The sequence below is a fragment of the Cebidichthys violaceus genome, unplaced genomic scaffold (assembly GCF_023349555.1).
Source record: "Cebidichthys violaceus isolate CVI_PGR_0920_01 unplaced genomic scaffold, fCebVio1.0.p SCAF_20, whole genome shotgun sequence".
Lineage (NCBI taxonomy): Eukaryota > Metazoa > Chordata > Actinopteri > Perciformes > Stichaeidae > Cebidichthys > Cebidichthys violaceus.
In genome coordinates this window covers 8,037,730-8,054,670 of record NW_027176373.1, presented here as the reverse complement: position 1 = coordinate 8,054,670, position 16,941 = coordinate 8,037,730, and the positions used below count along the sequence as shown (strand labels likewise).

Here is a 16,941-nt window from a genome sequence, read left to right as displayed (position 1 = left end):
TATTCCACAAATTATAATTCATGAAACAAATCTGCAAATTAAATGTTCAATAGCACATTAAATTACCATTTGAATCACAAGTCTTGATATTACTTGATAATAACAAAGACATTTAAAATAATTTTACCCTTCATGAGTGTTTTGACAATGACAATGTAAACTGGACTTCTGCATTTGAATTATGTCAAAATGTATTTGCCAATGTGAAGTTTATTGAATTAAGGCAGGATTATAATTACATGTAAGGCACTTAAAAGTATGAGAGAATCCAGGCAGTGAGAGTGAGAGAGTCTCCACCATCGACGATCAGTGAATGTCGTGCATCAGTTCTGTGTAGCAGCTTCCTGGCTCCCCACTGAATGTAAACTGATGCCCATTTTTTTGTCATATTCATTTGTGTTGTTCTGATGTAATGAGTGTAATGTGATTTTTTTCCTGTCTTTGTTACATGACATTTTGTGCAATCCATCTGCATGTACAATTCAATTTAAACTGTATTAAGGACACAACTCATGGGGGGGTCCATAGCACAATAAAAATAAAAAATAAAAATACAGTACACTATGTGCTTTGAATAAATGTAAACCTGAACCAATATGCTGCAGCATCCTGATACCATTAAATCATACTTTTATTGTTCAGCCCTCCTGATTGCGTGACTGACCGGAACATGGATTAAAACGTTTGGTTAGAGCATGCTACGTAATTCACTAATCCATACTTGAGGATTTTGCTCAATTCAGATTTGTTTGTCATGGGCTTGTGAGACGTCACCTGGACTTAAGTTCATGTCTCTATTAATACTTTTTATACTGATAAACTGTGCAATATACTTTTGTTTTTGCTGCCTTTTTACAGTTGCTTTGAGTCAATGAAAATGAACAAGCAGATAATGGTGAAAGAGGAACAAGACGAGGAATGTTATACAGGTGTACAGATTTCTATATTTTCTGCCAATTCACTCTCATAAAATAAGGACTATCATATTATGCTGTGCTGGTTTATATTTGTTGTATAATATTCGGTACAGGAGACTGTCTTGTCAGTGTATGTTATGTATTGTGTCTGTTGGAGTCAGGTTGGTGATTTCCTGTTTATGGGATTCCACACAGATATCGCCCTTTGACTGGATTAATAATAAAAAAAAAGAAAACAAACTTGAAGAACATTTTGCCCCTTTGTGTGAGCAATAAGCGATTCATTAATGCTACATGTCACACCGCCAAAATGGAACAAGCTGACAAATGAAACACCAGCATGCACACACACAATGTTCTAAATATGATATGCTGTGCAAGCAATTCTGTTCTAAAATTATAAAGCTCTAATAGAGAGCTGAAGCACTGACCCACTTCCCTGTTCTTTTCATCTGCAAAGCTTAAACACAATAGAATAGTTTTATATTCATATTCCAAACTAAAGCAGACAGAAATAAGTTAGCTGGCTGTCATTTCACTCCAGATAAAACTCATTATTTTATTGTCACTCAACACTACATTTCCCATGAGCTACCGAAACCTAATCTGAGTTATCGTTGGTTAAGAATATGAGCAAATTTTATGTTTACATTGCTAAATAGATAACTGAATACACATTAAGATATGTTGTTGTATCAAGGAACATCAGTAACATTGTGTTAATTAATTGGTTTGATCAATTTGAATACTTTTGAAACATATAAGAAAACACCCCTATGCTACACATAGTAGGAGAGTTACAGTATGAAAAATATGTGGCGTTTGATTTAAAAAAAATAAGAGTGCTCACCTTATGCAATAACGTTCTTATTTAGATGTGTGACTAAGCCTCTTTATTGGTATTTAAAATAAAGAGATGAGCACAAATGTATTATCAAAGAGAAACTGGCTATTTCCTCTACAACCTACATCCTTTTCCTTTTTCTACAGCCCTCTCGTCCCTTGATTTGACCGCACCTGCGGCGCTCAGCATCCTTCCGTGGCAGGTGTCCTGCCCTTGGACCATGTCGCGCCCCTTAGCGACACCGTTGACGGACACCGCCGCTCAACCAATAGGAAACGTGAGTTTCCAGACCCTCGCCATCTAATTGGTTGCTAGGGGCGGGGCCCTTGTCATCCCGAGCAGTAAGCGCTGTCAGCCGGGGCGGCACGGACGGCTCCCGGAGGAGAGAGAGACGAGACGGATTGATGAAAACAGGCCATTAATACATCACATAAACAAAGAACCAGGGCCACGGATATGATCCTGTAGTCGCCGAGGTCGACGCAGAAAAAGGTACGGTTGAGTTTAATGTTGCATTAGAGCCGTGTCTCATAGTGTGTAATGGTGCTGTGTTGACTACAAAGGCAACCGAGCAATGTCTGGATACAACATCGATATAACTACCACAGGGGCTTGAAGTAGCTCGTTGGCTAACGTCATCGAGTTAGCATAGCTGGTTATAGCTGCCGACACCTATTTTAATTTAAACTAAACCGTGACTTATCCTAAACACGCTCCACGTTTTCCTTGGTCGCGCTCACACAACGAACAAATGCCGCGTCGCTGTGTGAGGCAGCAACAGTCTTCATGTTGACAGAGACGGTGTGGTTGTAAATACACACTTCGTGATGGCGGGGGAAGATAATGCTAACATTAGCTGCCAGCTAGTTAGCTTACAACCAACCTGGTCACCATTGCTAGAAACGAATACAGTCTGGGGGGCTTAAAAACACTATATATATATATATATATATATGTATATATATATATATATATATATATATATATATATATATATATATATATATATATATATATATATATGGGGTAACATCACCTGAATGTCTGAATCGTTGGACCACTCACTGGTGTGGTGTTTTTTCTTCATTGTGGTGATGATTAGCTGGTGGATTAACACACAAGCCTTCACATTGTGAAACTTAAATGGGTTGTGGTCCATCATCCCGCCTGAGTAGCTGTGCACTTTATTATTCAGCTGAGATGCTCAGTCTGGATGAATATTTAGTGAGAGAAAGCCAGTGTTACAGCATGTATTATTTACATGCACTCATGCTATATACAGCCAGATAGTAAGCACCACCACCCCTATTGTGGGCTGCACAGTCTTGCTAAAACTGAATCATATTGATTTATATGTATATTTTTGTGATTGGGTTAACCAAAAGCTGCACATTTTCAGTGAGTTTCCTGAGAAGTTAATTAGTAGGTATCAGGATGAACATACCTCTTCCCTTTGCCTAGATCTCCTCCTGCAGCCTGGTCCATTCATGCTCCTATTTTAAGCCAATTCCTCCTCATTATTCACCTTCCCTCCCCTCCTATAACTCGATCACCTCCCTCTCCATCTCTCCAGCTGTTTGGCACAGCCAGTCAGCAAACGGCGACCCAGTTATCTTCATTGTTCTGTGTCTGGACTAAGTAACACACACACACACACACACACACACACACACACACACACACACACAGACAGACAGCATGGCATGTGTGTCAGCGCTTCCCCTCACTCCCTTATCTGTTCTCAACCTACTAAAACCTAGTTTAGGAGATCTCTCCTCTACACTAGACCATTGTACTGCCTTGAAGTCTTATCATAAAGTTGTAATTGGTTGTTTTTAAGGTATAAAGCAAGAATTCAGTGGAGCCACTTGATGCTAAAGCGTTTTAAAGAATGTGAGGATTTCCTACTGACTTAGATGTAGTAATCTTTTCTAATCACATGTATGTTGGGCAGCATGTGGAGGTGTGTTATGGTGCACTGGGGGGTTCATTTGGTAGCCAGAGCTAGTGCAACATATACCACACCACTAGCAGGTATCAATTTATTGTTTTTGTTTATGTTGAAAAAATAGTAGTTTAAAATTTTACTTTGGTCTCTCTTTTCATTTACATGGATATGAACTGGAATAATTAACACGTTGCATGTTGGTGTTGTGTCAAAACCTTTTTTCAGGAACAACAAGGAAGACCGTAGTTTCATATAGACCACCATGCATTTTATAATTTATCCAATGGGTGGTTTAAAGGGTCAGAGAGACTTCTTAACACGTGTAATCCTGTGAGTGAAAACATTTTTAAATCCTTGGCACTATGCATCAAGAAGTGTTCTGGTTTTCACAGAAAGTCCCTCCTCAATGCCTTGTGCAGACCATTTGTCTGTGTAATGTGGCAATGTTTGATGGATAGTGAAATGTCTCCAGTTGTGCAATTACTGTAACCGTCCAGTGGATTCTTTCACACCTTACTTGACCTCGGTGACAGAGATGCATCTAGATTTAATGCCCACCGTGTGGCCATACTAAAATTTCATATTTGATATGCATTCTACACCCTTGTCAGTTCAATTATGACGGTACAGTGTGGTTGTCTTCTATTCTCTATGGTGCGCCCTGTGCACTACAAGGAACAACTACAAACCAACGATCTAATCATGATGACAGGACCACAATACCTACTAGCGTCTATTTATTATGTTTTAAATGTTTGGCATTTTCTTTAGTGATTACTTGACAGTCGAGAGTCACAAGAAACAGGAGGAAGAGAGGGAGGGAGTGTGACATAGTGACAAACATCTTTGGCTCAATGCAGTGACGCTGTGGTTAAATGATATAGATATGTGTGTTGTTAGCGTATGTCGCTCACTATACTGATGTTGCTGAGGCACACACAAGTCCACACACACACACAGACACGTCGGTACACACTTGCGTTCCTTACCATCACACAGAAGAGATTTGATTGTTTTCGTGGTTGAGCTCATCTCCTGAATATTAACAGAATATCTCTTATACTTCAAATAATCAGATAAGCCTGGCTGAGCCGTGTGTGTTGATGTAACTATCGTAACGTTTGGTTGAGAATTAATTCATTTGACTTGTGTGTTTTGGTGTGTTTTTGCTGACCATGGCTAAGTGGAGAGCAGGGCCGCCTTTCAATCAGAGGGTCGGCGGTTCGATCCCCGGCTCCTGCTCCGTTAGTCTCATGTCAATGTGTCCTTGAGCAAGACACTTAACCCCAAAAATTGCTCCCGTTGCTGCGTCTACGGCGTGTAGATAGATACTGAATTGTAAGTCGCTTTGGATAAAAGCGTCTGCTAAATGACTGTAATGTAATGTAATCTGTTTGATTTAGGATTTGATTTCAGGATGTCTGATAATTGGTCAGGGAATGTTGTTTTACTGCTGTTAGATGTGATAGCTCTGAGGCTGTTTACAGATGCATTAGTCTGCACATTAGAGACCCCAGAGATCTGCTTAACGCAGCTCAATAAACTGAATATATATATATATATATATATATATATATATATATATATATATATATATATATATACACACACAGAAAGGCTGAGGGGTGTGTTTGCATGTGCACATATCTAGGGCTAATATTTGTGCCTGAATTATTAAATGTGCTAGTGCATGTCCCCCTCCTTTCCTGCAACCATTGACAGGTTTTTAATGTCTCTTTGAGTTTTCAAACTCAGGTCCTTCAGTCTAGAGTCTAGACAAACATTAACAAAATTGAACCTGACATTTTTATGTATCTTGTCTCTTTTATATCTTCTGAGATGCCTTTTCCCTCCCAAAGATGATTTTCCTTACAAAAGAAATGTTAGAGTCTAAAAACAAACACACATAGTGTCTCTGAAGGTGTCTTCAAGACTGACCTGAATCCAAATTGTGACTAGTTGCGTAAGCAGAATTATTATTTCTCTAATGGGCTCAAGGGGGCACCATTGTAGAGCCGGTGTGGAGGCTTGATGTTGACTGTGATCAGCTGGATCAGCAGTGGTAGTAATCATAGTCATAGCAGTATTATGACAGTATTTGTGTTGCAATTATTTAAACTAGATGCATTAGATGATACGTGTGAAAGACCCAAAATATGTTCAGTTCATTTTAGTTTAGATGATGGTTTTTTTACCTGATACTGCTGCCCAAACCTGGTTCCAGATCTCTGAAATGCCATCCAGTATTAATGTTATCTCCAGTTCATTGAGAGATTCAAGTGAAGTCAAAATAAAAGGGCAGTTCAGTGTGATAATCAGGCTGCTGCTGCTGCCCTGGTACCTGCTAATGATGACGGCCTCCATAGGCTCAAAACACGTCAAGAGTAAAAATACGTTGTAAAAAGATGTTGCAAAATAGTAAAAATAAATCAGTGCATAGAGAAGTTAAAGAAAAGATAAAGTAAAAACACAGTGACTTACATGCCGTCAATATGTCCCATTAAAATAGTCTTCATGTATTTGTCTGTGCTGGTGTTGACTCAACATGTATAATAAAATCATGTTTAAACCTCAGGCTGCAGCTGTCAGTAGAACAATAACGTTTGTGATACAAAGCTGCATTGTTTCTTACGTAGGTTGATTCTTGCGGTGAGGCACCCCTGTCGTTAATTTAACCCTTCGTCCCAGTAAACCCCTGAACTGAAGTACACTTGTTTGTGCCCTCAGTTCTCCTACTAGACCGGGTTTGCTGAGCATCCGGAACGATCTGGGCAACTGTGATAACATATTTGAGTGACAGGAGAAATTAAAGGTTTCCCATTGTAGCAGAGGTCTCAGAGGGTGCAATTTAAATGATAAGTGGAGGGATGATAATCAGAGAAGAGGTGGTTCATGGGGTGAGGTTACTTCCAAGTGACAAAATAACAAGACACATAGCCGAAAAAAGGTGTGTGGTGTCTGCTAACATCATCTTGGACAGAGTATAACGATACCAAGTAAATCAATGGCACATTCCTTGTGGCCTCCTTTTGACTTCAACCATTTCTGCGTGGGAGAGGTTATAGTTTTATATTTCAGTCTGGTTGGCACCACTGAGTCTTCTTCAACTTTTTCCTAGTTCCAGCTCTAAAGACAGAAACCAGGAGACCATCAAATGTGATCAAATAGTGACTGAAGTGACGGGAGGAAAAGTTGGGGTTTGGACAAAGAAAGACGTGCATGACTGAATGGGGCGCTGAGGCAGCAGAGAAATCACAGTTATTAAAGATACTGTTGCTGTTTATCCAGATTTTCAGCCTGTGGTTTGTGTGTGTGTGTGTGTGTGTGTGTGTGTGTGTGTGTGTGTGTGTGTGTGTGTGTGTGTGTGTGTGTGTGTGTGTGTGTGTGTGTGTGTGTGTGTGTGTGTGTGTGTTTGGTTCTCCCAGTCACCCAAAAGCATGTCTGCATAGCTGGTAGAAGGCGATACTTAGCTCATAATTCAAGTTCGGGCTGATTTATGTGCAACATCTGCTTACTAACCTCTCATTAAAGGAGGTTATGATAATCAAAATGGAATAATTGTGATTATGAGTGACGTATGTGACATGAAAATTGACCTTCAGGGATTTATTTTTGGGTATGTGAATAAAAAACAGTATTTATCATAGATTTATTAGACTTGATGATATATATTTGAACCTTGTCATTAATGCACCTCGTGTATCTCAGATCAGTGTTGTCAGCTGCCCACTCACGCACCCACGTAGAAACAATCAAGAGACTAATTTACAGAGTTATTACAGAGTTATAAAGAGTGCGAAGGGAAGACTAGACGGGATTATCCTTGATGAGTATAAACACAACCGACTAATCAGGTCAAGCAAACAACAGGAGTCCATTATCATCCGTACACCAGAGTGCAACAGGCCCCTGTCAAGATACCTCAAATGTAACGTTTCCCCTCAGCATACTCTAGTCTATTATATTCAGTAGTAGAAAAAGAATGATTAAAATATGTGGTTTGCATATTTTATCACCGTATTGTGTCATCACCAGCCCAGCGCTCTACGGTTTGTTTGCCAACACATTCCTGAAGATGATTGGGTAACCTGTGTGTTTTGTCTTTCATTGGTTGGTCGAAGTTGTCAGTTAATGAAAGGAGAGAGAAAAAAACAAAAAGCAATCTCCAGTTTGTGTCTGCATGTGTGTGTAAGAGTGAGTGTGTGTGTCTTAATACTCCCCATGGGGATGGCACGCCTCTCTAACTGACTTTGGCACCGTGCCTCCCTCAGCTTGTTTTTGCCACCTTTAACTATTTCCGTGCCAGATGGTTGCTGTAGAAAATTGTTTAAAAAAAAGTTTTCTTTTAAGCCAGAAAGAAAGTGAAAAGAAAAATAGTTACTCACTTGTTGTAAGTAAAGAGTAAGATCTTAAGACTGAAGAATGTTTTAAGGCTGTTGTGCTGACATATTCTTCCGTGCTGTCATGTTGTTCTTTACTCAAAAGAGGACGTGAAAGATTTGTTGATTTTGAAATCTACACACATGAGCTCTCGGGCGAGGCTCTAATGGAGCTGATGTCATGACAATAGTGGCGTAAACAGCAGGAAGTCACCTCGGGGTGAGTGTCTCCTGAGAGATAGTAACTAGCCTGCCTACAGAGAAAGAGAGTGCCAGATACTGGAGGAACAAAAGTGTGACGGACAATAGTGAGAGTAGATTCACCTTTGATGGATTTATAATCTACTGTGTGTTAACTGGCCTCTCTTTACTCTTTGGAGAAAACTTTATGTGGGAGACTTTTGTAAAAGTTCTGTTTTTTTACCACATGTAATTAGGGCCAGACCAAAACAGTCACTGTACTTCCTGTAAGATTGTTTTTTGTAGATAAGCAGCAGAGTAATTTGGGTTTTGAGACCTACGGTAATTCCTGGTCCCTCCAAGACCTACAGTTTTACTTTGTGTGTGTTTGTGTGTGTTTTAAAAACATTTTTGGGGGGACATTTGGGGCAGATTTCAAACTGCTTGATAATGCAACTTTGTCTCTAAAATACGTCTGCTAAATGAGACTTTCACAAAAACACTGTCTGTCTGGATTCTTCCTGTTTGTGTTTGGCTTTGTTCCCCCCCCCTGTCCGTAAAGGGGTGTGTCTGCCCTCAGTAACCCTACACCATTAACACATTGAGCTGACTGTAACTGGCTAAACAGCCTCGACCAGTGAGTGCAGAGACTCACACCCACATGCCATGTGTTTGGCTGTTTGAATTGAGCACACGCAGCATGCCATTCTATACTTCTTTACTGAGAGATAGAATCAGGTGTGTGAGCGAGAAACAAGTCATTTCCTCATTGTCAAAGGAGGGAGGTGGTTGGAAAACCCCCCAGAGACAGAAAAAAAGTAGAAAGGAGACGGTGAGAGAGAGAGAGGGGATAAGAGAACCACCCAAACTTCCCAAACCACCCAATCAAGGTGCGCTGCTGGAATTGGATCCCTCCCTTCTTCATCACCTGAGAGCGGAGACACACAGCTGAGCCTCAGAGAGAGAGAGAAAGAAACAAAGACCTGGTTAAGAGCAAAACGAGCACGTAAGGTGATGACAGCTGAACTTTCACGGAAAATAAAATTGCCTCTCGAAACAAAAGAAAGACGCAGAGGTGTTGTTTCTTTTATCTTAAGCAAGAGGGCGAAACTCCGGAGGGGAGAACCTGAACTCTCAGGAGAGCTGTGCATCTGAAAACAACAAAGCAACGAGCTCACTGGCTCTGAATTGAATGAAAGTCATCATAAAGACAAGAAATCCTTGCATGAGAAGAAATTTGGATACCAAAAAGGAGATGAAGAAAACGAAAACAGGGATTTTTAGGACTGCCTGAACAGTCTGTTTAAATCTTCTTCTTTTTTTTTTGCTTTTCTGGAACAAGGCAACCAATGTTTCTTTGTGTTTCTTCCTGCTGAGTCTCCTGTAGAAGCATCATGTAGTTGGTTCCTCACAAGCTCTGAGGTGGGCCACGTTTTTTGACTAAAGACAGCCAGGAGGAGGTGGAGCACCTGCGGTTGGTGGAGACTATGTCTCTAGAAGATGTAGGAAGCACTGTGAGTCTCGGGGCCGAAAGCAGCGCTTCGGACCGCTGCAATGGCCACTCTCTGAGCCACGGTCAGGACCAGGATCCGGACCACCAGAGCCAAGGCCAGGATGGGATAGTCATGGAGCGTATCGCCTCCCTGTCGCTGGACATGTTTGAACCCAGTGACTTCACCGGGAGGTTTAGCAAGATCCAGTTCAGAAAGAGGACCAAGATCTTCCAAGGTAGGTGGAGACAACCTTGCGATCATTTGTTTTTTGGGTTTTTCAGAGTGAATGTGAATAACCTGAGGGTTTTTTTTTCATGCTGGAAAAAGTGGAAAGGCTGGTCGAACATCCAGCTGAAATACTGGTCCTCAACCCCCCCCCCCCCAACTGAAATGTGGGCTGTGTTTTTATCCAGCCTGGGATTTGTAAAAGTCTCAGATCTCTGACTACCTGTTCAGCCCCTTCTGTCTCTCCAAGGCTCCTCTATGCTGTGAAGTGAGGACTTGACTTGACAAGTGTCTTTGTTGTGGTTTCTGTAGACCCTGTGAAAAGTGATACCTTCTCTGTTTTGAGAAAAGCAGCACAAAATGACTCCACTAATCCTTATTGTATAGAGTGTGGGGGAACAAAAATACATGCTTATGTGCTTCTGGCCTCACTTTGAAGCACAAGTATTTAGTTTTTCCCAAATCACTCACTCTCTCATTTTACCTTCTGGAAACTTCATGTCCAACCACCTTATGTGGGAGAATACCAAGACCTCAAGTAGTCTAGTAGTTTCTGTCTATTCCTGGAAAGGCACAGCCGGGTCAAAATCATGGCTTCACTCATTTTCACATTTTAACTTAGCTGATGCCATTGTCTAGAGTATAGCAAAGTTACAGTATCAACAGAATAATATTTTATTCATATGTCACCAACATTACAATCGATAACAGTGAAGAAGAGTAAGGAAAGACTTAAGAGTCTTTAGAATAAACTAAAGGAGAGATGAGAAAGGAACTCATTTTGTATCTGACTACATATATTTTGTGGGATTTGGTTTTGGTGTACAGTGAAAGGGGAGTTCTGGAGTCAGGTGGTTCCTGTGAAACAAAATACCACCTGGGGAAATGTACTCAATAAATGAGATGGAGTTGAATTGTATGGGGCTTCTATGCTGTGATAATGTGCATAATAATAATGTGTGAGGCTTTGATGTTGGAGAGACAGGTATGCCTGGCATGAAAAACTACTGACACACACACACACACACACACACACACACACACACACACACACACGCACACACACACACACACACACACACACACACACACACACACACACGCATTCTTCCCTAGAGGTATCTATTTGATCAGCCCAGCTGTGTCAAGGAGACACCACTGTGTGAACTGTGACCCTCAAACAGTCCCTCTGTGGTTGTGTGACTGTGTGTGTGTGTGTGTGTGTGTGTGTGTGTGTGTGTGTGTGTACTCATCTGCTGTGTATGTGATGGATCAGTTAACACCCACGAGCACGTCATGAGAGTTCAGTGTTGTCTTGTTTAACAGATGCACTGCGATTTATGTGGTTGCAACTATTTGGATAATTGATTGATTATTAAAATAATCTTTTAGACACTTCACATTCCCTAGTTTGAGCATCTACATCTACAGATCCGCTGCTTTGCTCTTTCAGATGGGATTGTAAACGGACTGTCTTTTGGGTTTTGGGTTCTGCTTACACCACCGGGTGTGTGTCATCATCGCATGTCATTTTGGCTGTCAACGTTAATCTCTTTTGTAAGTTGATGCCAAAATGAAAGTTGGCTGTTGTCGTGTTTGTTTTCTCTCTTCTCTCAGCTGATGTCTGCTCGGTTGTTTGTGAGGTAAAAGACACGTTACTTTGAAACACCGTTGTACCTCTGTGAGTGTGTTTTTGTAGCTCAAACAACTACAACAGAGTGAGACATCCTCTCTCTAGCTGACCCCGTTGTGTCACTTTCAAGAGTCGCATTCTGCCAGCTCAACTTGTTTTTTCATATCATATCAATAATATAAGTTTATCTGCTTCATAGATTTGAATTAGGGTCTTCACAATTTGGATAAAGTAACTTCACGACAAGAAAGAAATCTAATAACAGCTAGTGTTTAGTGTACTGTCAGAAAGGCCAGATAATATTCCATATGTCTAATTGTGTGTGTGTGTGTGTGTGTGTGTGTGTGTGTGTGTGTGTGTGTGTGTGTGTGTCTGCTTTGGTCAATACATTTTTGACTATGCAACTGCTTAAAATTCCTTTACGTTGAGGTCAAATGGAATGCAATGGAATTTCTGTTTTGTGCATTTGTCTGTGTGCGTGTGTGTGCGCGCGCGTGTGTGTGTGTGTGTGTGTGTGTGTGTGTGTGTGTGTGTGTGTGTGTGTGTGTGTGTGTGTGTGTGTGTGTGTGTGTGTGTGTGTGTGTGTGGGGAAGAGTCACATTCCAACAGCTGGCATGCCCAGGCCCCTGCTCAGAATGTGAGGAATCCTAGGACCTCCATAAGGGTGTGTGTGTGTGTGTGTGTGTGTGTGTGTGTGTGTGTGTGTGTGTGTGTGTGTGTGTGTGTGTCTGTCTTTATGTCTTTGATTTTTATTTGTAAGCTGAATAAATGTGAGTCACTTTGGCAGATACAGTTGAAACCAGAAGTTTACATACACTGCAAAAAGACATTTTTTTCTCACTGTCTGAAGCTAAATCAGACTAAACCTCTTTTGTTTCAGGTCAGTTAGGATTACCAAAATTATTTATTTTTGCTAAATGCCACAATAATGAGAGAGAGAATATTTTAGAGAATTTTTTATTACTTTCTTCAAGGTCAAAAGTTTACATACATTTCCTTAGTATTTAGTAGCATTGCCTTTGAACTGCATGACTTGGGTCAAACGTTTTGGGTATCCTTCCACAAGCTTCTTACAGTACTCTGCTGGAATTCTGGCCCATTCCTCCTGACAGAACTGGTGTAACTGAGTCAGGTTTGTTGGCTGTCTCGCTCGCACACGCCTTTTCAGATCTGCCCACAAATTTTCGATGGGATTCAGGTCAGGGCTTTGTGATGGCCACTCCAAGACATTGACTTTGTTGTCCTCAAGCCACTTTTTAACTATTTTGGCAGTATGCTTAGGGTCATTGTCCATTTGGAAGACCCATTTGCGCCCAAGTTTTAGCTTCCTGGCTGATGTCCTGAGATGTTGCCTTAATATTTCCAGGTAATGTTCTTTCTTCATGATGCCGTCTATTTTATGAAGAGCTCCAGTTCCTGCTGCAGCAAAACAGCCCCACAACATGATGCTGCCACCTCCATGCTTCACAGTTGGGATGGTGTTTTCAGGTCTACAAGCTTCCCCCTTTTTTCTCCAAATGTAACAGTGGTCATTATGGCCAAACAGCTCCACTTTAGTTTCATCAGACCACAGGACATGTCTCCAGAAGTTAAGGTCTTTGTCTTGGTGTCTTTTTGCAAACTGTAATCTGGCTTTTTTATGTTTCTTTAGGAGTAATGGCTTCCTTCTTGCTGAGTAGCCTTTCAGCCCATGTCGGTGCAGGACTCGTTTTACTGTGGATAATGACACTTTCTTACCAGCTTCAGCCATCATCTTCACAAGGTCTTTAGCTTTTGTTCTGGGGTTGATTTGCACATGTCGGACCAAAACACGTTCATCTCTAGGACACAGAGCCCGTCTCCTTCCTGAGCGGTGTGATGGCTGGACATTCCCATGATGTTTATACTTGCGTATAATTGTTTGCACAGATGAACGTGACACCTTCAAGCATCTGGAAATTGCACCCAAGGATGAACCAGACTTGTGGAGCTCCACGATTCTCTCCCTGATTTCTTGGCTGATTTCTTTTGACTTTCCCATGATTTCAAACAAGGAAGCAGAGTGTTTGAGGTGTGGCCTTAAAATACATCCCCAGGTGTGCCTTCAATTAACTCACATGTTGTCAGTTAACCTATCAGGAGCTTCAAAAGCCATGACATCATCATCTGGGCTTGCCCACGTTGTTTAACGACATAGTACTTTTGGTGTATGTAAACTTTTGACCTCAAAGAAAGTAATATAAAATTATCTAAGAAATTCTCTTTCTCATTATTGTGACATTTAGCAAAAGTTAAATAATTTTGGTAATCCTAACGGACCTGAAACAGGAGAGGTTTAGTCTGATTTAACTTCAGACAGTGAGAAAAAAAGTGTTATGTGTCTTTTTGCACAGTGTATGTAAACTTCTGGTTTCAACTGTATGTCCCTATTCCCTGTTTAGGGAGAAGATGAGTTGCACTAACAAACACACTTCTCTGTTCTGTTTCTCTTGACTTTCCTATTTAATCCCGCAAGAAGTGTTGCTCTTACTCTGCCTCGTCCCCACTCCCACAAAAACTACCTGTGTCATCATGTTTAGTTTTCCCATGCATTACAACTAAAGCCTCCCATGGTCCCACAGCTGGACTTTTCAACCCGATGAGAAATGTGAGAAATAGGGTCAACAAACAGTAATCCTGGACATGTCCGTATACTTTCTCTTGAGCAAGAAGAGATGAGGTTGCATCGGTTTGAGATAACAAAGGACGGACCGCCTCGGTCAAAGAGTGTTCAGTAACCATCTTTGAGTTCAGCTGCAAGTGGAGGGTACACACAGACAACTTTAAGTTGCAGGAGAATATTTTGAAAGTCAGATTTGGGTTTACTTTTCTGTGATCGTCAACTTGTCTGAATTATCCAAAGTAAGCAGGTTAACACAGAGGCAGAGGTTGATATTTGCCGGTACCGATTGACCCCGGACTGTAATGGAGTAAGCAGAAGTTGCAGACAGGAATAGCCTTGCAGTGTTTCTCTGCTATATTCCTCCTCCTCTGAGATTCGACTGTAATTGTCTGTTAATGTGAACCAGGCCATGCTGTGCTCGCTAACTCTCCTGGCGAGCCACTGCTTTGCATGATACCGTATCTTATGCACTTTCTGCTCCTCTCCTCACTCTCATTGTCTCCCCCTCCCTTACCCATTCACATGTCCTGTGGCACTTCCGCACTTCATCCCGGGAATTACACGATGACCCTAATTATCCACTTGTTCTTCCACTTATAGTCACCCAACCATAGCGTTGCCCGCGATGGCCATCATATACATTTCATGCTTCGGCAGATAATTGTGAGGACGGCCAGGTGGATGGGTGACTGTTTAAGGTGAAGGTAGAGAAGTTATTTTCACTCACCTATTGTCTAAATGTGATGAAACAATGCTTAAGCTCTTTAAAATGATTTGTCAAGAATGTAACCACAGCAGTGGAGTGGAAGGTTAATACTGGCTGCAAGCAATGTGCTGGTAAATGTTGGTGTTGGCCCACATTGTTACTTAAGGAAGTAAGTAACAAATTAAAAGTGGTAAACCAGTGTAAATGTTAGTTATCAAGCAAGCCCAGTAACTACATTTTTTCTCACTAAAATATCTCTCAAACCAAGATAAGAGATACGCTAGTGCAACATCAGATGTTTCCTTTCAATCTGATTTTTTAAAGCTAAAGTATATTTGCAAAATCAGCCAATGTCATGAATCATTGCCCCTGAAGTGAACACAAAACATTTGTTTAATTGCCAATCAGTTGATTTAGCTGAGCAGCTTTCCAAACATTAACATTGTATTGAAATGACTGAAAATGACACAAGCAAGTTAATTTACTGTGAGCACCACCCTACAGTGTGTCACTGCTGTCATTTTGTCACCTGACACATCATCACCTACCTCTGTTGATTGTGTAAAGCAAATGTACTGGTTAGAGCTATATCTATACATTTTTTTTTTTTTTTTTTAACCTCCTAATATCGGAACAAACAGCATTAAGTCCATCTTTAAGTTCTGTGAGAGTCAGGAACAGCAGTGCCTTAAAACATTTATTTTGTATTTATTTGTAATGGGATGAATGTTTTTTTCATTCCCTTGCAATGTCTAGGTTTTCCCAGCCAGATCCAACCTCCCAAAACATCAAATGAAGCTAATTGGTAAAACAGACCCCAGGTGGAAGCTGTTCATTCCCATGGGAGCATGTCTGTTACAGTTGTAGTATTTACACACACACACTTAGATACTGTTTGTGATACTGGATGTTTTATATTAGAACTCCTCTGTCCAACACAAAGAAAACCCAATAGATGGGGTCATGTAAACAGAAGTCCCCTCCATCCCCGTGGAAGTTGCTCCTTAAACTAGAGAATATCTTATTGTGCACCATATAGTGAAAAAGAAAATCACAGAAAAAAAGATAGATGATGTTTGTATTGTCAAGACAATTTATTGTACAATGCATTGGGGAAAAAAGTGTCCACCCCACTCAAGAATCAACTAAAAGTACTACTGTTTGCATGCCGCACGCACTTCATACTCGACCCTTGGTTGGAATGTACTGTATGTGCAGTGTGGAGGCAGTGACGTCATTATTATTATACCTGGCTATTCGCTGGTACTGACTGCCTGTCAATGCTTCTCTTGGCTCTCATTGGTCGACACTAATTGCGAGTCAGAACAGAACAAAAGTGATTAGGAAACATTGGATTTCTGTATATTACTCCATCGTCCCCTCCTCCCTTCTTTGTCCCTCACTCCTTCCCACATTCCCCCCTGTGCAGTACCATCTACTGTATGTTATTGCATCCCTCTCTCTCTCTCTCCCCCTCTCTCTCTCCGTATTTCCTCTAAGAGGATTGGCTGCTGGCGTCTACCAACATCTGTGTATCACTGTCCTGAGAGAGCAAAACAGAGAGGGGATGGGGAGTGTTAGCCAGCAAGATAGCAACACAGAGCGCAGGCGAGGCTGATTGCCGTTTTTTTTTCTCCTTTCTTTTCGACACACACACACTCTGTTTCGTGCACATGCGCGCACACACACACACACACACACACACTCAGCAGCAGCAGACAGCCGCAACATCCGCATCGCCGGCTGCCCACCCGCATCCCTCTCTCCCAGTCGTTCTCTCCTCTTTCTCTCACTCGCTCCGTCCGCAACGCCTCATCCTGCTGTCCGGTCCTCCCTCTGCTGTCTGTCACCGTGGCGACACAGCCTCTGCAGCCATGGCGACCAGCCAGCAGGATTCGGGCTTCTTTGACATCAGCATCAAGTCTCTGCTCAAGTCCTTAGGAGGGAGTGAGTACAGCTACCACGTCACATGTCG

At 41.5% G+C, this 16,941-nt stretch overlaps 1 protein-coding gene across 5 annotated transcripts in view; it reads left to right on the top strand.

The window, feature by feature from the left end:
- Positions 1-9,752: 9,752 nt before the first annotated feature.
- The window catches only part of fryb (furry homolog b (Drosophila)), a 47,570-nt gene continuing 40,381 nt past the window's right edge, over positions 9,753-16,941 (top strand). For 2 of the 5 annotated variants that reach the window (XM_068716032.1, XM_068716029.1), the window contains exon 1: positions 16,826-16,913. In XM_068716032.1, coding sequence (XP_068572133.1) covers positions 16,841-16,913 — 73 coding nt within the window. In that variant the 5' untranslated portion in view covers positions 16,826-16,840. Of the gene's footprint in view, positions 9,997-16,824; positions 16,914-16,941 lie in introns of those variants that run through there. The other 3 variants (XM_068716031.1, XM_068716030.1, XM_068716028.1) reach the window with 3 other exon arrangements.